The 22693-nt window shown below is 66.3% G+C and overlaps 1 protein-coding gene across 4 annotated transcripts in view; it reads right to left on the reverse strand.

Moving 5' to 3' along the window:
- Positions 1-17462: 17462 nt before the first annotated feature.
- LOC119035502 (fibroblast growth factor receptor-like 1) overlaps positions 17463-22693 on the reverse strand; it is a 37939-nt gene continuing 32708 nt past the window's right edge. For all 4 annotated transcript variants that reach the window (XM_053672315.1, XM_053672316.1, XM_037126941.2 and 1 more), the window contains 5 exons: positions 20760-21032; positions 19623-19703; positions 19254-19535; positions 18830-19183; positions 17463-18738 (listed from right to left, as the gene is read on the reverse strand). In XM_053672315.1, the coding sequence (XP_053528290.1) occupies positions 18290-18738; positions 18830-19183; positions 19254-19535; positions 19623-19703; positions 20760-21032 (1439 nt within the window). In that variant the 3' untranslated portion in view covers positions 17463-18289. The remainder of the gene's footprint in view (positions 18739-18829; positions 19184-19253; positions 19536-19622; positions 19704-20759; positions 21033-22693) is intronic.

A 22693-nucleotide genomic window follows, 5' to 3' on the forward strand; every position in this document is an offset into this window, starting at 1 on the left:
GCTGCCTCCATCACTCGCTCCCATCCTGGGGCTGGGGGCACCCAGGACACTTGCTTGGCCCAGCCTGGCCATTACCACCTGGTTTCCAGGAGAGAGTTTTGCACCGAAAGTCAGGATTTACTCGAGTTTTAAACTTCTAACATCAGCCAAGAACCCTGTTTGCTTTTTCTCTGTTTTGAAACTCTCAGAAGAACCTACTGAGCCCCTTGCCCACGTGGCCGTGGGTGCTCAGTGGGCGCTCCCCACCGGGAGTGCTGAGGCGGGGCAGGCGGGCCTGCTGGGCTGACAGTGCTGTGCTCCTGGTGCGGAGGGTGGCCCTCGCCCTCCCAAAGGGCACCATATACTGTCACCCACTGTGTTCTTTCTGTGTCCTCAGCCCGAGCTGGCGGCCGGCCCCAGCAGGATCTCCCTGATCAGTCCCCCACAGGATGGGCGCATGGGTAAGTCGGCCCCTGCAGCCGGGCCCCTGGGCAGGGTCCTCCTTCAGCCGTCACTCTCCCCACTGAACTGCGGTCCTGGGCATCCTGCCTGTGGGCAGGTGACTGGCAGCAGCACCACCTCTGACGCCCGGAGCCCACGTGCCTGGGGTCACAGGGAGACCGAGTTCCCACCCTCCAGATGGTGGAGCTCCCTTCTCAGAGGCCACGTTTTCTGGGGAGGCGTTTCGGAGGGCGTCGTTCTGAGATGCGGCCGACAGCACTGCTTCCCCGAGCGGAGCCCCGGGCTGGGGCTCGGTGTCCCGCCGCGCTGCCACACGCCGAGCTCTCGGGAGGCTCTCAGGCGCGTTCCACCTCCGTGCCACCCACTGCCAGCAGCAGCTGAGTTACTCCTCTCGGGCGGACCCTGCGTGCCCTGCAGCTCAGCCCGAACCCGTGCAGTCTCCCAGCCAAGGGCCCACATCCAAGTAGCGGCTAGAGGGCCCTCAGAGCACTGTCCTCGCCACCCCGGCAGTTGTTGGTCTGTCCAGGCCTCTCGCTCCTCGTCTCTGTTGACCTCAGCTAACCCACAAACTACTGTGGAGTGTGAGTGAGACACTGCTTCCCAGACCCCACGGTGCTGAGCGTGTGTAGTTCCGCTCGAGAGTGAAGTGGCTGGCCTTTGTCCAGTCAGCCTGGGGAGGCCAGCAGGTCAGGAGACGACCCACCACGAGGAGGAAGGTCGTGTTCAGACCCCTGGAGATGTGCACACCCACGCAGGGCCAGTGGGAGGCACCGGCCCCGTGGGAAGGCAGGTTCCGTGGGGAGGACAGGCTGAGACAGCAGGAACCGGCCGACCAGGCTTGGCCCTGGATGGTTTGCATGGTGCTAGCAGTGTCGGGGTGCAGGGGTTGCCCCACGGGGTCGCCTGGCTTCAGTGAAGAGGACAGAGTGACTCAGGGCAGAGGAGGTGACCCAGAGCCCAGGCCGTGGGCGGGCTGGGCCTCGAGGGCAAACCCCAGACTCACGCAACAGCCTGCCTGCCAGCAGCAGCGTCTCTGGGGTGGGCGAAGCCCCGAGGTGCCCAACCACCTGAGAGCATAGGAAGTAGGACCGGCACTAACACGGCCCACGGGGAGGGTCTGCAGCACTGGCTCTCAGCTGTGCTGCGGGGGCTGGGGGCCACGGGGGCAGCATCCTCCCGCAGCCCCCACAGCCAAGGGCCACTCAGTGCCAGGCAGCCTCGGGCAAGCGCGCCCTCTCTGACCCAGGCCCCGTGCTGGGAAAGGTCCAGAGGGAGCTCACCTGGCTGTTGTCTTCCCTCCAAACTCTGCCTTTCTCCAGTTAAATTCTCCAAAACATGGGCACCAAGGAGCCCAGGTCTTAGGGAAGAGCAGCACTTGCAGGTGTGCCCTCTGGTGTTCCTGGAGCGTGCCATGGACTGCGTGCGTCCAGAAGTTTCTATAAGCCAAGTAATGCAGGGCTTGAGCAGAGATGACGCCTCAGTCCCCATGTGGTCCCCACTGTCCCCACCTCCTCATAGTGGGCAGCTTGGGGCTCAGTGTAGGTCTTGATGTGTGTGGAGCACCTGCTGTGTGTGGGCTGTCCCTCCCCAGCCAGCCGTGGGCGGTGGGGGTGGAGGCTGCCGCCGAGTGCCAGTGTCAGCCTGAACCCCAGCTGACCGCACAGCCCTGTGCCTGGTCCCCATATCGGCTGCCTGTTGGTGAGTGGCTTGAATATTCTGGGAGCACATGGGGTGAAGGCTGAGGTGTGAGACATGCATCCCCGTTATACAGGCGGACGGTGCTCCCGCCGAGGTGACCGTGGCTCGGGCAGGGTGGGCAGCGACGGCAGCGAGCTCAGGCAGCCTCTGTCCCCGCTGCCCCCTGTCTCCCACAGGCAGCGTCTTCTGCCATGGCCCTCCACGGCTCAGCCTGACACCAGGTCGCCCCACCGTGCCGCCGGCTCTCAGGTACAGTGGCCCGACCGGTCAAAGCGGGAGGTGAGGGAAGCAAACCCCTCGCAGCCCGACTCACTGCACCCAACCCAGACGCCCCCTGGCTGCGGCCCTGCCCCTGCCCCTGTGCTCTGAGGGGACGCTGCGCAGGCCGCTTTGCGTTCTGCTGTTCAAAGCTGATGTGGAATTCCGGCTGTCGCCCTTTCTGTCAGGGAGCCCTGTTGTGGCTGCGGCGTTCCACCCCAGGCACGGCGTGGGGGGCTGGGGGGCTGGGGGGCACACCTGTGTCCCCCCGAGCTACCTGCAAGGGCAGGGGGTGGGTTGGCCCTCTGGGCAGACTGTGTCCGATGACCTGTGTCCACTGTCTCAGACGTGGGCCCTGCCCTGGGTGCAAGAACGACATGTCCAGAGGACTCTGTTGAGCACCAAGGTCAGGTGGTCTCACCCTGTCACCTAAAGCCCCTTAGTGGCTTCCAGTGCTGCGGGCTGTACCTGTGCCCACTGCCCCTCAGTCCGAGAGACCGTCCCCACCCACTGCCGGACCGTGCCTGCTCCTAGGACAAGACTGGCGGCCTTCTGCCCCCAACCCTCTGTGCTGGTGCCCGTGACGGCGACCCTCGACTTCGGTCAGCACCGGCATGGCAGACAGAGTCTGTGAGACCAGACCCTGGGCCTGGTGACTGGCCGCCGTCCCCACATTTTCTGCACGTGGCCGTCGGGAGGCTCAGCCTGAGCTCAGCACGTGGCCTCCACACCCCCCCCAACCTAGGTAGTGGGGACATGGCCTTTAAAGCTAAAAAACACTCCACACGTGAGTGGTCGTGTGCCAACCATGTGAGGCGTCAGTCATTTCGTCTTTTGAATTTACTCCTAGGATTTCGCCTCTGCAAATCCCCTGCTGGGGATCGTCTCAAAGTCTTGGCCCCCAGGCCGCAGGCAGAGTGGGAGGAGGGGGCTCCTCCAGTCTCAGCAGCCCCCCGGCTCCGGCCCCCAGGCCGCCCATCAGCATCTCGGGGCTGCTGCAGAGACAGCAGTCAGGCAAGTGCCCGTGTGAGCAGACCGCACTGGGGACGTGCCCACTGTGACGTGACAGCGGGACCAGTGGGCCTGTGCCTCCACAGGGTCTGCAGGCCCCGGGGGACTCGCACTCGGGAGGTGACCTGCCTGCTGCTCCTGCCAGTGCCGCGATTCATCAGCGTGACCAAATAAAGCGTGTTCCTGGTTCTCCGGGGCGGTGTGCCTGTGGGGTGCCCGAGACCCTCCTCTGGCCGTGTGCGTCTCTGCTCCGGGAGCACCGCCAGCCAGGGCACTTTGCCCTGGCACTGGCAGGCTGAGGGTCCGGAGCCCGTGGAGCCCAGGACAGAGTCCTGCACACGGACTCCGGCCAGCGGCTCAGGTCGCCCTGCGTCCTGCTGGTCTGCGCCTGACAGCCTGTCACATGGTGCTTGTGATGCACAGGTGACACTGTGGGTTTTGTCCTGACCCTTCCTCACCAGGCAGGTGAGATGCACTGGCCAGGGAGGCCACGCATGCCCTCGCCCCTCCAGCTGGACGACAGCAGACTGAAAAGGAGGTTATGGGGTGGATTATGATCCTTTACGTCACAGTCACCTAAAATGTGTCAGGAACCCTGTGTGTTGCCTCGTCTGGGTCCGGCCAGTCACAGGGGTCAGGAAGCTGCCTGTAGGCGCTCCCGACTCCAGGTGGGGCTCCCGTCGAGTGGCCCCAGGGGAGCCCCTCAGGCTGCGGGCGCCCCTGTGTGCGCCCCAGTTGGGTTCGGTCTGTGGCCGACTGTCCCAGGGGCGAGTGGACACACGTGTGAAGCCTGTTGTTCAGAATGTCACGGCGGGTGTGCATGTTCCAGACCTGGAAAGGAGCACGTGCTGTGAATGCCTGGCCGGGTGTGTTCTTGCCAGCGTGTGCTCTGCGTGCTGCGTGTGCACGCGCACCCCCTGCAGAACACACCCCAAGAACCTTCAGCCCTGCCATTGGGCTGACCTGTCCTCGGCCCCCTCCTGGTCCAGCTGTAGGGCAAACAGCATCCCCACTGGTGCGCCCGCCTGTCATTCTCTGTAGGGTGGGGTTGGTGGACACGCAGCCCCAGGGACAGCACTCGGGAGTCAGCCCCCCCCAACCCCCGGTCAGCCTCGAGACGGGGCCCTGGTGTGTTCGGAGGACGGAGTGTGCACAGGTGTCAGAGACGGTGCTGGCACTGACCACAGGCAGCTGCTCTGCGGCCTCGGGTCCCACTCTGCTTGCAGTGAGCCCAGTTCAGACGCACCCACCACTGCGTGTCCACCCCTAGCCTGTGCCGAGACAGGGCACCAGAACCTGCCAAGTCACACTGGACAGTGAGTTCCTCTCACGGTTTTTATTTTGCTTCTCACCTCGTTTCCATTACAAGACGATACTTGTTTGTTCAAGCCCCAGGCTGAGTGAGTGGGAGGCAGTCCACTCTGCTGACGCCACAGGGGGCCCACTCAGGGGGCCTCCCCACCAGCCCCCCATCCTCTGATCTCTGGCACCCCTCATCCAGCTCACCCCCACCCAGGACCCTGCCCAGGACTCCCACCCAAGCCAGTGCCATCTCCTGTGGCAGCTCCAGACCTGGTCTCATGTTGCAGGCCCTGCTGGATGGGTTGCGTCACCTGAGTTTGAATAAGAACGGGACCACTAGCGGGTTCTGCGGCTGCCACCTCAGTGGTGAGGGTGCCCCGCGGCTCCCATGGGCCGAGTGGGGAGTGAGCAGAGGCGAGCTCAGCACGCTGCTGTCCTCAGTGAGCCCCTCGCCACACCCCTTCTCCGCTCCACAGGGGGCAGGGCCCAGGAGGACACCAGGAGGGCAGGGCACAGGTCAGGGGCTGGGTGCCGGGGCTCTTCCACCTGAGGGCGCCAGCGGGGCAGGGAGAGAGGACTGGGGTGCCAGGGGTCCCAGGATGAAGAGTTCCAGGGCTGAAATGGGTACGTCTGGGAGCAGCCAAGCAGAGCAGGTCTGGGCTCTGCAGCTGCCCCTGCCGACCCCACAGGACGCCCGGTGCTGGGTCTTCCCAGGAGTGGCCACCAGTCCCAGCCTCCTTTGGAGGAGCACAACAGCAGCCGGGCGGGCGCATCCCCACCGCAGTCCAACGAGCACAAAGGCCCTCTCACCACCCGCGTCCCCCCCCCCGCAGGGACAGGGAGGGGTCTCTGAATGAGGGCCCTTTCAGACCGAGGAAATTCCTCGAATTCTTAGTGGGCAGTTCCTGGTCCCTGCGCACCGGCGCCTGGTTGCATGGGAGGAGCTGCGCGTCCAAGTCCCTACAGGTGCAACAGGGGTGCCCCCCTTGGACCTGGTCCCGGGGTCTGGGTGGTGAGGGTGGCACCAGCAGTGGGGTTCTGCCGCCGGAGGCTCAGTGGACGTTGACAGCCAGGTTGCCCAGAGTGTGCCCCCAGGCCTCTGGAGACCCCATAAACCCCCCACAGTGGAAAGCCCTGTGGCGTGGCCTCCTCTACTTCCTCCATCACGGGGCGACCGGAGCTCCCACCGGCGGCTGACTCAGTGGGGGCAGTGGCAGGAGTCACGGCAACACCAAACCCAGACCAGGCTGAGTTGGGGCATGGGGGCGGCACGTGCAGTCTGCTGGCCGCAGCCAGAGAAACTGAAGCCCGAAGCCAGGCCAGCCCTGCCTCCTGTGCGGCCCGCTCTACCAGAACAGCCTGCCTATTACCCGTGGTGTCCAGATGCGGCATGGGATGCGGAGGCCTGTCCTGGCCCCTCAGGACACACCAGCCACATGCCACGCACCTGCACGACAGCCCCAGCCAAGCCCGGCACCTTCAGGACCCTCCAGACCTGCCCCCCCCGACCTGGGTGCTTATCCTGGTCCTCACTCGGGTGCTGGGGGGCGATGGCAAGCCTGGGGGGCGAGAACCCACCTGAGTCCACAGAGCCTGTGGGCGCCCCTGGTCTTGCATCTTCCCTGGGCAGGTGGAGCCACCATCTGTCCCCTTTGAGACCTCCCCGCACACTCTGTCCCCCCACTTCATCTCACTTGCTGCTTCTGGTCCTGCGCTTGTAAATCTCAGACCTAAATTTGGCAGAAGAGTGATTTGTCTGAGGACTTTGGTGGGCTAAGGCTCCTGGTGAATAACAGGGTGAGGGGCGCACGGGAGCTCCGGTCTGTGTTCTCTGTGGGTCCGGCTGGTGCCAGCCTGCAGCAAGCAGTGCAGTCACAGGCGTGTCCTGTGCTCTGAGGCTCGTAGAACATCACCCACGCGGGCCCTGCTCCCAGCGAGAGCCACAGAAGGGTCACCATGAGGTCCTCTGGTGGTCCCCCACCCTCAGGATGGGAGATGGCTGGGGTCCCCATGGTGTCTAGAACTCCCCACAGGATCACCCTTCACCAGGACATTGGACAAGACCAGGTGTAAATGGAAGAGCCCCCCCTGAGGCTGAAGGGCGGCTTGGCCGGCTAAGAAACAGAACGGGCTGGTGCCAGACCTTCTGGAACCATCTCCACCTCCTCCTGTGAGAAGCCTCCACTGGGAACCAAGGTCCCCGAGTTGCCCCCTGAGCCAGGGGCACCCCTGGTAGACACCGGTGGGGCAGAGGCCTGGGCATGGGCTTGGAACCTCCAGCTGCCCCATCCTACACGGGGCAGCCGACTTCCAAGTGTGAAGAGCTCGAATCCGCTCCTTGGAAGCATTTCCAGATGTTTTTGGCATCAGAAAGAGCCTTCTGTGAGCCTGGGAACACAGCCGGGGCGGGCAGGGGTCCCGCTTACCCCGTGGGCACCGTTGTCATCTGGTGTGTCAGCCGTGCAGCCCAGGAATGCCCACTGTCTTCCAAAGAAAACAGGCCAGCAGGGTGCCTGACTCGGGCCCACCGGGGTCAGGGCGGCAGACTTCTGTCCCCACAGGTGCCCCTCCCTGGGACGCCGGAGCCCACCCCTGGCCCACAGGCAGAGCAAGCCCTGGACCTCAAATCCTTCTTAGAGACCTGACCCGGAATGTGGGGGAGGCAGGCAACATGCCCAAACTCACACCATGTGCATGCTCACACATGTGTGGACACATGTGTGCACTCCGCCCACATGTACACCGTGCATATCCTCGTGTGCATACACGCCCAGCTCCTCCACGCGCGACAGCAGCAGCCAAGGGCCAGGCAGCCTGGGTCTGCTCCTGGGTCCCCTTCCTGCTGGTGAAGCCTCATCCGGTGGGGACGTCTGGCTGCGATGAGTGTGCAGCAAGCACACGGGACTCAGAGCAGCCCCTGGAGGCAGGGCCCCTGATGCCGGGGCTGCTCCCCAGGCTCAGGGTTGGGTGTCCAGCCGCCATGGCCCATGGCAGTGGGGCCTGGGATGCCTTCCTGCTACTGGTCAGGCGGGTGGCCAGCCAGGACACGGGACCCCCGTGTGACAACTTCCTCCCACCCCAGGCTGCAGCAGCCTCGGTTTCCCCGCTTCCCTCCGCCCGGCCTGACGCCCCAGCTGGGCAAGAGCCTGTGCTCAGCAGTAGCGACCACTGGGCTTAGCAAACGCTCCTCAGGAAACTGGGTCTATTTGCAATTTTTAAAAGCTGAGCCAACATTCAGAACGGGGCTGTTTCCAGTGGAAACTGTAACGTGAGCCCAGCAGTGTCTCGCTCGCCTCACAGACGCCCCGACGCCCCCTCCACCATGAGGCCGGCGCCTGGCTCGGCAGCCACGCCAGGCCAGCTCCACACTGCGCCAGCGTGGTTCCAGCCATGGTGCCGGCCCTCCCCCTGCACAGGCCTGTAGTCCCCCAGCCCCCAAACAGGCCAGGCCAGCTGGGATGGGGGCTGGCTGCAGACCTGGGTGCAGGAGGGTGAGGCTAGGTGCTTCTGGGACCCTGCTGAGGCAGTGGGGCCCGGGGGAGGCTCCCCACCTTCCCGCAGCCTGGACTCCAACCCAAGTGGCACCTGGACCCAGCCCTCAGCCAGATCAGGCCTGTCGCTCAAGCCCCCAGCTGACTAGCTGGGGGCACGAGAAGCCTGGCCATAGGCACTTTGGCTTCAGCCAGCCAGGCCAGTCTGCTGTCCAGGCCCCTCAGGGAGCCCAGTGGCTGGATAGACACCTTGTCCTCCAAGGGAGCCCTCAAGGCATGTCCCCAAGGCACCATGGACCATGGACCATGAGGCTCCAGGTGTCTGAACTCAGAGAGCTAGAGTGGCGGTTGTCACGCCCCTTCCCTGGGAGCCACAGGCCAGGCTGTGATTGCCCCACTGGGGAAGGACCCCAGGCTGACGGGCCAGCCTGGCCTGCGGCTCCCCATCCCCTGGGAAGAACCACCGCCCCACCCTCCTCAGCTCAAGCCGCAACAGTGTGAGAGGGCAGTCCGGGCCCTTCGGCTCCGCGCTGCTGGGAGGCAGGGCCCACGGGCCTCGCAGGTGTTTTTGGGTGCAGCAGATGAACAGCAGCCTCTTGAGACCTCCCAGCTGGCACTGGGCAGACTCAGAGAGGGCCCAGGACTTCCCCGGGGGCTGAGCTCCTTCCTGGTCCCTGTGGGGCCACCCTGGCCACACTCGCTTAAGGAACCTGGACGCCGAAGGGGAGGGCGGGGCTCCAGCCGGCTGTCCCTGATACCCCACTGTGGCGTCTGCTCTCGCCCGCCCGGTGCTGAGCCTAGGCCCCTGATGCAGGCAGAGGCCCCCAGAGGACAAACCCCTGTGAGCTGGGCTCACCTGAGCCTCTCGAGCTGGTCCCCTGGGTGCTGGGTGCCAAGGGGAACCATTAGACAGGGGCAAGTCCCAGCCAGGTGACCACTTCCCTGGGCCCCTTCCGGGCCTGCCACCTTCACCTCCTGAGGACAGGAGCAATCTGCCCTTGCAGTGAGGGCGGCACCCTAGCTGAGGCCAGGACCCTGCCAGGCCCGGAAACTCGGCTCTGGGCCCGGTGGCACACCCGGCCAATCTGATGGTAGCAACCCTTCTCCCCTGAGAAGCCCCGCCCCCTCGTGAAGAGGGGTTGCTGCTGCCCACCGACCTGGTGCCTCTGTCACGAGCCTCCTGGGTGACGTTCTCCTTCCAGCGCATGAACGGGTGCCGCCCTGCGTGGTGGGTGGCAGCTCCCCTGAAATGGGGCACGTGCTCCGGCCAGACAGGAGGGGCACGGGCAGGGGAGGCACTGGACAGGAGGGCCCAGCTGGCCTGCACCCCAGGGGCCAGCTGGGCCCGGCTCAGACGCCACCAGGCAGGTCAGGCTCGGGGGCAGAGGGAGGGTCAGGCTCGGTTGCTGGCGGGAGCACAGGGGCCAGAGGTGGAATGGGGGCCCAGCCCTGGGGTCTGCACAGGAGAGAGCGTCCAGAGCTTTGCTGTGGTCTGAGGCTGGGCCGGGGCGGGCAGGCACCTGGGACTGCCCCCCCCCCAATCCAGGCTAGCTCCCTGCAGCCAGCAGAGGCTGGTGGGGAATCCAGCAGACCCAGCACTTGGGGTGGAGAGGGCAAGGCCAGGTGAGCCAGAGGTACTCCCAAACCAGAGGGGGCTGCTCTTGGGCCTGGGGGCCATGTCGTCTGAGTGCGGTCTGGTCAGCAGAGGTCAGCCCCACAGCCCAGGGCCTCGGGGAGGCCCTGTTGCCTCAGCCCTGAGACAGACCCCCAGCCTGGGGCCTTCCCACTTCAGGGTGGGCTTCAGAGCCCAGGCCTACCCACAGGACCCAGCAGGCAGACCCGGGGTTCGAGGGTGGCCCTGCCCCTGTGCTCCTGCCTGGCGACCTGAGAGCCGATGTGCCCCCAGCAGGCCACCTTCGTGGGTCAGAGCCGGCCCGGGCCGGGGCTGGCCCTCCTATGGGAGGCAAGGGTAGAGATGTGATGAAGGGGCCCCAGGAGGCACAGCTGGGAGGGAGGCGTCGCTGGGGTCTGCTAGCCCAGGGAGCCCAGGGAGCCCACGGGGCAGACCGGTGAGCAAGGCCCCTGGGGTCCTCAGCCACACATGAAGGGAGGTGTGAGGAGGCAGTGGGGGGCCCACGCTGCCACGTGCATGCGCATATACCTGCACACGTGTGTGCATGCACACAGGTGGGCGTATACTCCCATCCGGGCCCCCATGTAGCCCTGGACAGGAAGGAGCACCCCAACTTGGGGCCCTTCGGGTCCAGAGTCCCCTTCCATGGGTGAGGAACAAGCGTGGCTGCCCTAAGGAGGGGGGGCAAACCCTTCAGTCATATCTGCAGAGCTCTGGGGAGCCAGGAGGAACAGGGAGGGGCGTGGCCAGTCCCTACCGCCCTCCTGCGGTCTGGGGCCTGGAAGGAGGGGGGAGGGGACTGTGGGCAGGAGGCAGTAGGCAGGGGCCTCCTCTGACCAGAGCAGGTCCGCCCCGGACCTGCCCTCCCCAGTGGTTAAACAGCCCCGCAGGAGGGGCCTGGGCCAGGCTGGTGGGGGGGGAGGACGGTGGAGACCTGGGGGGTGGCCACGGGCATCCGGATCTATTTGCTGGGACCTGACACCCACCCCGCTCGGATGCCCGAAAGGGCTTGGCCAGGACTTGCAGGGAGGCAGGCTGCCTGTCCCGGGAGCCAGCCCCTCCGGCTCCTCTGCTGGGCTGGGCCTGGCGTCCACCAGGCCCTGGCGGCGAGGTCTGCGGGCGGGTGAGGCCCGCTGGCTGGCGCTCCCCCCCATTTCCTCTTGGCCCAAAGGCTCCCAGCAGCCTCAGGAACAAAGGGTGGATTGTGCCCCGCTCAGGGCCCACTCTCCGCCCAGCGCTGCCCCTGCTGGCCCCGCGGGCCACGTTTGTGTTTGCAGCCAAGCCAGACTCCTCTGGCCAACCTACAAGGGCCTTGTGCGCAGCAGCCCTGGGCACCCGCCACCACCAGGGAGCCCAGGAGCCTGTGCTGGCCGAGCCGTGGTGCTGGCTGAGCTGTGCTGCCGTCCTCCCCAGTGGTCCTCACGCACCCAGAGGCAGGGCCTGCCGGGCACCTTCCCCTGTGCAGGCATCTCCTGTTGCCAGCCCGAGCCAGCCCCCAGCCCCCTCCTACCAGGTCCTGGTCCAACCACCCTTCTGGACTACAAGCAAAGACCCCCCTGCTGTCTGTCTGTCCAGGCCCCTCCCCGGTCACCAAGCAGCTAGTGTACCTCAGGCTCAGGGTCGCTTTTGCAGGGAGCCGAACAGGAACAGGCTCCAGGTCCCCAGGACGGTAAGGTGGAGCCAGGTCACAGCCCCCCACTGCCTGGCACCACAACCCCAACACTCTGCATCCAGCAGCGCCTTCCACCACACACTGGAGGGTGCCCCTGTGTGCAGGTGTGGCCACCAGAGACTAGCCCTCCTGGGCCCACGGGTGGCGGATGTTGGGCAGAGGACTGACACCCCCCTCATCATGCAGTGCCATCCGCTCCCTGACAGGCTGACCGGCACAGGGGCACACTCGAAGTCCGCCTCCAAACCCCCCCCCCCCCCACTGACCCGCAGCCATGCCAGCGGGCTGCTCAGAGCAGGCCCTGGTGACGTCGGCCCTTCAACCAGAGGAGCCAGGAGATGCTGGGCTCTGGGCAGACGGAGCGGGGAACCATCCTCCCAGCCAGAAACAGTGCAGGCTCAGGCTGGCAAACCCTGGGCAGGGGTCCCAGTGCAGCCCTGGTGCACCCCCCCTTCCCGTGAAGGCGCCAGGGGGCCTCACCCGCCCACCCCACCCTCACTGTTAGTCCAGCTCCGCCAACACCGTCAAAAGGGGCTTTGTGGCCGCCGAGCGAGCCGGTGCGGTTGTCTTGGAGGGGCTCCAGGAACGAGCCGTGGAGGGCTGCTTTGGGGGGAAAAGTGGGGGAAAATAGAGGGAAAAGCTGTGAAGAAAGAAGGAATTTGCCTCTGTGGAGCCTGTCACCTTTTCCGGGTCTAGGTCCAGGACGGGGTGTTAGGCGGCCCCTACCAGCCATCCCTGCCCTCTGGGGCCAGCCTGGGCTCAACTCCTCTCCACACTGTCACCGCAGGCCTGCCTTCCGGGTCACTGGTGAGGAGGTTGAGGGTCCGAGTCGCTGGGTGCAGGCAGGGCCCCGGAGTGGGGACTCGGATGGGAGCCCTGAGGGTGGGAGGTGCTGCCCAGGCCACAGAGAGCGGGGTGAGGCCGGGGGCAGCTTCCCATTCTCTGCCACCCAGGGCCGGAGGGCTGAGCCGGTGGCCCAGGACTGCCATCTTCCCGCCCGCACATCAGGGGGCGTAATTGGCCTTGGCCGCTGCACTTTCTGCGTGGCAGGCGCTGGCCACACAGGCAGTCCTTTGGGCAGCTGGCACTGACGCCCATCCTGCAGGGAGGCCGCCACAAGCACAGGGGTGGCGGTCCCAGGGGAAAGCATCATCCATGGAGACTGGTGGATTGAAGGAAGGTCGGGGGTCTGGGAAGGACCCCCGCATCCACCCCTCACCTTGAGTCTGGCCCCCTCTCATCAGCGAAGCCCACCTGTGCTGCCTCCTGATAGAGCAGATGCTGCGTTCTAGCAAACAGCTGGCTGGCTGCACCCCGCCATTTGGCCCCTGTTGCCCTTGCCCCTCCCAGTGGAGGCCCCCGGGGGCAGGTGGAGCCTCCTGGAGTCCTCAGCCTGAGCCCCGGGGCCAGGACACCCCTGCCTCTTCCCCTACCGCCCAGGGCTGTGCTGTATGAGGACCTGTCCGGGGCCCTGCCAGACCCCACCTCCACCCACAGCAGAGGGTAAGGCTGACGCCTGCCCCTGCAGCCAGCTATTGGCAGCTGTCCCGGGCCAGGGGCGCGTGGCTGCAGCAGGGATGGGGGTGGGAGTCGCAGTCGCCTGGTGGGGAAGCCGCAGGAACCCCCACTGCCCTCACCTGGGGCTGCTGCAGGCCCTTCATTGGCCCCCCTGCCTATGCCCTGGGATGGGGCACATGCCTCAGCTCAGGCAGCATGAGGGGTGGACATTGGCCCAGTCTGATGTGCCCTCCCCCGAGTCCCCCGCCCACCTGTGTGCCACTCCCCAGAGCGTGGCTGCAGGGTGGCGGGTGGGGCCCCTGGGAACCGCACTCAGGTGGGAATGTGTGGCTCCCTGCAGCCTCGGGGGCGGCCTCGTGCCCCTCGGGCCCAGAAGAGAGGCCTGCAACAGGTGACAGGCCCCAGGGCAGTGAGGGCGGCCCGTGTGCTCGCCTGTGACCTATGACCCCTGCTGCGGGGCTGCAGCCCAGGACACCTCAGGCCCCTGCGCTGGCCACTGGGCCTGACGCTGACTCGCTGCCTTCTCACCCCAGACGAACTCCAAAGTCAGGACCCCCAGAAGGAAGCGGCTCATACCCCTGGAAGCAAACATGTGACGAGGGCCCACGAGGGCGTCACACAGCCCCCAGTGGACACGGAACTTATGCCGGCAGAGGCCCTGCTCCAGGCCGCCTTCACAACGCACACCAGTGGTGGCCGGTCTGCACCGGAACGCTGCCCAGCCAGGCACACACGGGGCTGGGATCCGGAGCCCTCGGGCAAGACCCCAGCTGACCGGGTCTGTGAGGCCAGGACGAGCCTGCAGGGCCACCCACCTGCCGGCGTCCACAGGAGAAACCCTGAGGGCCAGGTCTGGGACCTACAGAAGCGTGCAGGCCCGAGTTGGGGCCGGGACCCACGTTGAGGACTGACCGGGGCTCAGGCAGGGCTGGGCAGTCAGTGCTGGAGCACAGAGCTGCGGATGGGGTCAGTCCCAGGCTGGGCGGCAGCCTGGCTGGGCCTGAGGCGGGTTCCTGAGGGCCTGGCCACACGGCTAGGGAAGGGGCTGGTAGGTGGGCCACAGCCCAGACTGGAAGCCCGACTTCCAGACCCAGCGGCACTGAGCCACGGACATGCCCGCTTCAGACGGGCTCGTGCATAGTGGGGCAGCAGGGCCCGGGGCACCGTGGGCCAGCCTCCCCGCATCCTGCCTGCTGGGGGCCTGGGCTGCGGGGTCACAGGAGTCTGAGGGCAGCACCCAGCTCACAAAGCAAACCTTCATCTCCTCGGAGACAGGTCCCTGAGCCTCAAAGTGAACCCCGAACCCAGGGCACTGTGTTCCCCGGTGACCAGCGCCCAGGCCCCCCAGTCTCTTAGGAGAGCCGTTGGCCCCCGGATTCCCCCACCCATCCCCGTGCCCACCCAGCCTGTTCTGAGGAGGCCCTGAGCCCAATCAGGCTTGGTTGCTCAGCCTCACTGTATGGGCCAGGCACAGGGCCCCAAGAGAGCCCCCCCAGTGGCCAGGCCCTCCCCGCCCCGCCTCGGACCCAGCCCCTTGGTGCGATGAGCAGCCGCAGTGGCCCCCGCCCACCAGAGACCCTTCGTGTTGGACTCGCCACCACCAGGCGCACAGCAGCAGCCGCCTCCCCACGCCCCAGCCCGGGGCCGCACGAGGGCTCCGGCCTCTGTGCCCCATCTCGAGGCAGCCCCCACCCCCCGGCCCACCAGTACCTGTGCCCTGGGTCTAGGCAAGTCACCTGGGGCCACCTTCCATCTGGCCTCACAGCAGCTGCCAACCCTCGCGGGCCCCACACAGCAGCCCCCAGGAACGCTTGACCTTGTGCCCTGGGCCCAGGCCAAGCCTGTGTCCCCCAAATGCCCCGTGTTCCTGCCCCACATTCTGTACCCGTCCCGGGTCCCTGGCCCGGCCCCAGGACAAGGCTCTGATCTCCTGCCAGCCCCCTCAACACAAGGCCCATGGGGGTAGGGTTGTGCCCCACACCCCTCATCCTTGACCCCTGGCCACACTGCCCCGTCCCTGGCATCAGCCTCGGGCCCCCCTTCAGGACAGCTGCCGGCCGGCCGGCCAGCCGACACCCCTTTGAAACCAGGGAAGCTGGGCAGCAGCAGGGGGCAGTCACACCCTGGGTGTCAGAGACCAGCCGCCCTTCCAAGTTTGCCCGACTTCAAGGGGACCGGCTTACCGTGCGCAGGGCAGGGCAGATCAGAGGGAGGGCGGCCGGCTGGCTCGGCCTCTAAGGCCATGCGCTCCTGGCACCCCCCACCCAGTGCCCTGCACCCACCAAGGACACCCAAGTCTCCTGAAATGGCCTGGCCTGGTCAGGTCTGAGGGTCACCCTGAGGACGCAGTCGACCCCCTCACCCACCTCCAGACTGGGCCCCCGGGCAGGCCCCGACCATGCCCACCCCCAGAACACCCCGCAGAGCTGGGGATCATGGCATCTGTGTCCCCACTGGTAAGCCCGTAGGATTGGCAGCTGCCCCGGGCCTTTCTGCCTATGGCCCAGGGCGCCCTGGGGCCTGGCGTCTGTTAGAATCTAGGGCAGCCGTGAAGGGCAGGGGAACCCAGGACCAGCCCCACGGAGCCCGAGGGGTTGGGGGGTATGTGGCCCAGCCACAGAGCCTCTCCCTTGCCCCCCAGCTCCCCTCAGTCCTGCCACCCCAGTCCCCCCACCTGTACCCCTGAACCTGGTCAGCCTGGAAGTCCCTGATGCCCCTGACAAAGGTGTAGGGCGGGGCAGCAGTTGGCAGAGAGCCAGGGGGCAGGGTCAGCTGGCGAAACAGTCAACAATCACCTGTTAGGGGCAGACTTTGCACCCCCTTGGGGACACTATCTCTCCTCTGCCAGCCTCCCCCCACGGAAAGGACCCACTGCTGTCTGGTGGGCTGCTCCCCTCATGCCCATCAGATGGGGATGCAGGGAGGTGACTCCGTCCTGGCAGTGTGGGCATGGGCAGATTGTGTGTACCTCTGCAATGTGTGTGTGCGGGGGGGGCGGCTGGGCCGAGGCCAAGGGGCGTCCAAGTGGGCCCTGGTCACCTGGGGTCATGGTAGCATTGAGGGGCAGACAGCCCAGGACAGGAGAGGTGTTGGGGGAGGTCACAGCTGCAGACTGGGGGCTGCAGGGAGTGAGGAGGTGCTGACCCCCTCCGGGCAGTGGCTGAGGAGGCTGTGGGGGGATGGGGCCTGAGCCCCAGGGTGCAGTCTGCAAATGGGGGGCACTTGCTCATCAGGTGGCAGAGCAGCCTCAGGAGGACCAGGTGGACCACCGGTCTTACCTTGGGGCTGAGGGCCCCGCCCATGTGAGGCCAAGAAAGGCAGGAGTCAGGGCCTGTCTCCTTCAGGTTCTGGAGGCTGTGCCCCCACCGTGCCTGCCCTTCTGACCTAAAGGTGTCCCAATGGCCCGCTGCCCAGGGTCTCCCCACCAGTGGACAGAAACCTTCTTGCTACCCAAGACCCATCCCTCCCGCATCTTAGACTGAAATCCAAGCAGCCCCTCCCCTCCCAACCTGCAGTCTGGAGGGTTTGTAGGGGTCGCCAGCTGTGAGCAGCCACAGCCCCCAGGGCACCCCGAGTCACTGCAGCCAGGACCACTGCAGTGGGGTCACTCGGAGGATGGCGAGGTGTTGAGGACACTGCCCGGAGGCCCCAGTGGAGGGGGAGGGGGCTGGGGGTCCAGCCCTCAGAGACAGAGGAGGAGGGGCTGCTCCAGTGTGAGGTTGAGGGACAGGGGCTGAGGCCTTGACCTTGGAGGGGGGCCCGGCAGTGCCTGGGAAGGATGGTGGGTGTCCCAACCTACAAAGCCTGTCCTTGTTTGGAGAAGCTAAGGCCCGGCAGCAGCCCAGGCCGGGCCCTCCCCACCAGACTCCAAGGCTCTGGGGATGTCGGGGGCCTCACACGGACGACTCTGCTGAAACCACACAGGTTGTCTTAGTGCCTTTTCCTAAGAGGCTCCAGCCCCCTGGGCCCGAGGAAGCCCCACCCTCAAGTGCTGGTCAAGCAAGTTGGAGCCTTGTGCCCCCAAGTGGTGAGCGAGACCATTGTTGCCCCACCCAGGGGTGGTGGCCAGACCCTTGGGACGGCACCCTGCAGGCGGCAGGTGCCTGGGTGGGGTGCCGCCCCACCCCTTGGAGGGCAGCCCCAGCCCTCCTCCAAGGCCACCCAGCTGCGCCAGACGGGTCTGTGTGAGGGCCCTGGGGCTACACCATGGAGGGGTGTTCATGGGCCAGGTGCCAGGGTTCCAGCCGGCCAGGGAGGCTGGCGTGTACCTGTGCACAGGGCAGTGCTTCTGTGCGGGGGCAGACACAGAGCCCTGGGGACCTCGGGTCCCGGGCTGGACCTCAGGCCCTGCAGTGGGACTCGTTCCTGGTCTGGAGCCCAGGCCACAGGCCCACATGCTCACACACTGGCACACAGATACACACACAAGCAGCAACGCTAGTTTAGAGGAAGAAGATGCACGTTTTCTTATTTAACAAAATAAATTAAATATACGAAGCTTCAGCTCAAACTCTATATAAAATTACAGAGGTCTGGGCCACCTCAGACAATGGGGTGATGGGTGCCTGGCCCCGAGCGGACGTCCAGCCTGGCCAAGGCCAGGTGGGTCCTGGGCCTGGGAAGGCCAGGTCTCTGTGGCCCTGCTCTTTCATCATTAATATTATCTTAATTTCATAAATATAAATATTAAGGCCCCCTTCTCTCCGGTAGTGGGAGGTGGGTGTGACCAGAGTCACTCCCAGCTGAACTCCAGCCTCTCAGGACAGGGCCTGAGACGGCTATGCCCGACCCCCCAGCCCAGGGTGTGGGGGCTCCTGAACACCCAGGACAGGTGGCGGCAAAAATAGCCGCCCACCTGCCGAGGCCTGGGCAGAGACAGGCAGGCAGGCGTAGGGCAGGGGTGGGAGTTTTTGGTTTGCAAAGCCAGGGCGTCTCTCAGATCTCCTGCCAGGCAGGGGCGGTGACCATGCCCCCATGAAACCCTCCTCACAGGCCAAGGGCTTCCCTCCCCAAGTGGCCCAGCCCTGCGTGCCCTGCGCGCTGCAGACGCAGGCCCGAGCGTGGGTGTGGCTGTGCCCGGAGCAGGCCTGTGTGTGTGGAGGTCCGGCCCGCACGCCGTGCCTCACACAGCGCCCGGGCTGCTGGCTGCATCCTCCCCAGTGCACACCCCCCGCCCCCCGCTGCGGCCCTGTTCCCCAACTGCCTGCTGGCCTGGCCTCCGGTGCCCCCCCCCCGTGGCACCCAGAGCCCCAACAGCAACACCACCTAGCACTGGTAGTGGATGTGCTGGTGCTGGTGGACTTTGCCCTCCACGTGTGAGTGCGTGTGTGAGTGCGTGTGTGTGTGCGTGTGCACATCTGTGTAGAGTTTGGGGTAAAGCTTGGGGCCAGCAGCTGAGCCCGGGCCCAGCAGGTGCTGGGGGGCCGCCGGGGCCCCAAGCTCCTCACACAGCCCCATGCCAGCGGTGGTGCCAAGGCCAGGGGACACAGGCAGGTCCTTATCCCCGCTGCGGTCTCGGGTGGTCACTGGCGTGCGGTGTGCAGGTACAGGGGGCGCTGGTGCAGGTGCACACGGCTTCTTCTTGGCCTGGCAGAGCCACAGCAGCACCGTGCCCAGGATGAAGACAGCGCCGGCTGGGATGCCGATGACCACAGGCCACGGCAGGCTCGTGGTTGAAGACGAGGGGTGTATGGGTGGCCCTGGTGGCTTTGGATCTGCAGGCGAGAACCAGGAAGAAGGCGGGAGGGGTCAAGAGCGTCTGCACGAGGCTCAAGGGGCGGGGGCTGGGCAGGCGGTGTGCGGCACCTGGCAGCACGGTGAGGAAGGCGCTGCGGAAGCTGTAGCCCATGGTGTTGGCGCCCAGGCAGATGTACATGCCCGCGTCGTCCTGGCGGGCACGGGTGATGAGCAGCTTGTTGAGGTAGGAGCCGTCCGGCCGCGACCACACGTCGCCCGTGGGCAGCACCACGAACTTCTGGCCGCCCACGTCGATGGTCGAGTTGTAGCGGCCCTCAGAGCCGTACTCCACACGCTTCAGCCACTGGATCACGGGCTTCACGTCACTGCGCACTTTGCACTGGAAGGACGTCGTGCCCCCGAAGTCCACCGTGGTGTTCACGGGGTGCGTGCCCGTGAGGACCGGCTTGGAGCGGGTCCGCTCTGCAGGGGAGATGGCATGTGGGCATGTCCCCGGCCCCGCCCCGGCCCCCGTCCCCCGGCCGGCACTCACGGATCACGTCCACCTTGTAGGTCGCGTTGATGGCGCCGGCGCGGTTGGACACCCGGCAGGTGTATTTGCCGCTGTCCTCGGGGCGCAGGTTCTTCAGGCTCAGCGTCCACTTTTTCCTGTGCTCGCTGGCCTCGGGGCGCGTCAGGGCCTGGTCGTCCTTCATCCACATGATGTCGGGCCGCGGGTGCCCGCTGGCCACGCACTTGAGACGCACGGAGCTGCCCACAGGCCGTGCAATCACCCGGCGCCTCATCTTGGAGGGCTGCGTGAAGCGGGGCCGTGCTGCCAGGTGGGCGCCAGAGAGGTCAGTGGGGCTCTGACAGAGGGGTCCCGCCTGCCCCCGAGGACTGAGGTGTCGCCCACACTCACCCCACTGCTTGCTGGCTGGCTCCTCCCGGCCCCCGGAGGAGCCCTCATGGCCCGGGCTCTCCCTGGCTGGGCTGGTGTCCTCTGCAAGGGGAAGGGTGCATGACAGGGGTCCCCACGGCACCCCCAGACCCAGGCTGATCCGCAGGCCTGGGCATCTGGCCAGGCTGTGAAAGCCTTCAAAAGGCCACGGGCGCACACGCCCATCTCAGAGGCCTGGAGACAGCTGGGCACAGCCTGCCCAGCCCACTCCCAGGGTTCAGGTGACCCCAACAGGCTGGGGGGGGCAGGACTGAGAGTGGGCCCCCCCACCCTGGCTCCGGGGGGTCTACAGGCTGGGGGGAGGGGCAGGCGAGGCGGCAGCTGCGGTAATCCTAGCCCACATCAAGGGGCCGGGGGCCGGGTGAAGTGACATGGGCCACATACCACCCCAGCGTCCCCTGCTCTGAGAGGACCGTGGGGGGGGGGGCACAGAAAGTGCTCCCATTCCACAGCCCCCGTGGGGGTGGGGCTTGTGGAGGAATGCCCCCTCCCCAGGACAGCCGCGCCTCTGCGAGCCCAGGGCCCGACTGTCTCAGGCACCCGCCCTGGCCCCAGCAGGGGGAGCCCAGCTCAGGCCACACCCTAGTGGACGGGCCAGGGCCATTGTGTCCTGAGGGACCCCCCCAGGGAGGCCCCACCCCAGAGACCCCTCCCCAAGGGATCCACACAGGGAGCACATGGGGGGCAGTGTCTGGTACCCGTGAGAGCAGGGCGTGTCCCTGGGTACGCAGCCCCAGAGGCAGAAGGGAACAGACGGTCCTTGGCTTCCTGGCGGCCCCTCTGAACTCCGAAACCTGAGCCTCAAAGTCACCGCCAACAGCAGGGCTGCCAGCCTACCCAGCACACCCTTCAGTGGGTCGACCACTGGGGCCCCACACCCACTCCTGCTGCCCCAGTGCCCCCTGGCTCCAGGACAGCAGGCCCTTGGGAGGGAGGGTCCCAGAGGGTCTGAGGACAGAGGTCAGGCCCCATCCTGGGCTCAGAAAAGGTGGCAGGACATCCTGGTGGCGGTGGGCCTGGCTCAAGCTAAGGGGGTCGGGTGGGGGCCATGGGGAGGGCCGGCCCCAGCACGTGCCATGCCATACCGGTGGCACTCACCGGTCACAATGAGGGTGTAGTTGACGCTGAGGCTGCCGAAGCCGTTGGTGGCCTTGCACACATAGGCCCCCGAGTCCTCCCGCTCCACCTCTTTCACCCGCAACCCCTGGGGCAGCACACGGAACCGGCTCCAGCCACCGTGGATCGTGCGTCCATCCTTAGTCCACATGGTCAGTGGCGGTGGGTCCCCCTCCACCGGGCACTGCAGCCGAATGGTGCGGCCCAGCCGGGCCACCTGCCGAGGGACCACCTTGTCTGCCATCCTCGGGGGGCCTGTGGGCAGGTCAGAGCCTGGTCAGGGTGGCGGTGGTGGGGTAGGTGCTGGGAGCCGGGGCGGGGCTGTCCCCGAAAATCCCCACTCAGGACTCCACCCCCGTGAGGCTGGGAACACAGGGCCCTCCTCCCAGACCACGGTCTGCATTTGCCCCGGCCCACCAAGGGCTGGGCCACAGCCACCAAGCCCCCGCCACACACCACTGCATGGAATCAAGCTCGGCCGGAGCAGCTCGCTGGGACACGTGTCCCGGGGGGGCGGGGGGGCTCTCACCAGCCCCCACAGACACACATGTGCACAAGTCACGTAGCTCCCATGTAGCACCCCTGTGGCTGATGGCCCAGGCCCATGTGCGTGGACTCAGTCTGCCTGGACAAGGGCCTCCCTGCGGCCAACCGCAGCTAACACACAGCTTCGCCCAAGGCCACGGGTCACAGAGTGAGTGGAGGGTGCGCCGGCCCTGGGTGCGGGATCCCTGTTGGGTTGGCAGTCTGTGCCCAGCGTCACCAAAGGAGAGGACCGTGGCACCCCTCACTGTGGCAGAAAGCCCACATCTGGTCTCGGGGCCTCTAGAGTCAAGTGCAGGGACAGTGGGGCAACCAGGCCTGGAGGACACTGAGTAACTGGCCCACTGGGAAGGACACCCAGGTGTCCAAAAGCACAGGGGTCATCTCCTGCCCAGGAGCAGGAGCCAACAACACACTCGCCCTGCCCAGGAGCTTGGCCAGCCTGGCTCCAGGACCCTGCCCGCCACCCCATGCTGGGGCCACCGCAGGCCCAGAGGACCGGTGTCCAGGTCCTGGCCTCACAGACACTCCTGGAGGTGGCGGCGGCTCCCAGATGCTGTTGAATGGGCCCGAGGGCCACATGTGTTTTTAATAACCAGCTGGTGTTCCTTCAACATGCAATTACCAGCTGGTGTACCGAGGCCTCTGCAACCAGGGCCACTCGTGCCTCTGTGGGGCCAACAGACACTCATGAGGCAGCTTCCCACACATTACCGGCCCCTCCAGGACCCTCCCGGAGCACTAAGCCCCTCACTCCTCTCTAGGGACACCGAGGGGGGCTGGGCGCCACTCCCACTTAAGGCAGGGAGCTGACGGCCCAGGGTTCAGAGTCTCTGGTTCCCAGTGCGGGGGGGGGGGGGGGGGGCTCCTCCCAACCCCACCTGCTCCCTCATCCTGCCCCGCACACCCCACTCCGCCAAGCCCACCCTGCCAAGATGCAAGTCCACTCCCCATTCTGCCTGGATTTGGGACACTCCCACCCACCACGTGGCTTCTAGACAGTGCGCCATGGCCCCAGGCCCCTACACAGCCCACCAGCCGCCACCACACCCGTCCCTGGGAAGGGACAAGAACGCAGAGGTGGCAGGGGTCTGAGACCCACCTCTCCCTAACTCCTCAATGGTCTGCACGGCCCCCCAGGCCCCCACCCTGCTAGAGTGGGAGGGGCTGCAGGGCCCACAGACAGGGTCCCAGCCTCATTCCCAGGCGGACCCGGTCTGCCACCTGTCACTGTCTAAAATTCCGCCATTCACAAGGCCTCTGGCTGCAGGACAAAGAGGCCCCCCAGCCCTCCCAGCACTCTGGGCCTCCACAATGCCACCTGGGCACACGAAGATACATGCAACTGCTCAGCAGGTGTGGGGGGGAGGCCA

The sequence above is a fragment of the Artibeus jamaicensis genome, unplaced genomic scaffold (assembly GCF_021234435.1).
Source record: "Artibeus jamaicensis isolate MK-2021 breed Jamaican fruit bat unplaced genomic scaffold, CSHL_Jam_final contig_76, whole genome shotgun sequence".
Taxonomy (NCBI): Eukaryota; Metazoa; Chordata; class Mammalia; order Chiroptera; family Phyllostomidae; genus Artibeus; species Artibeus jamaicensis.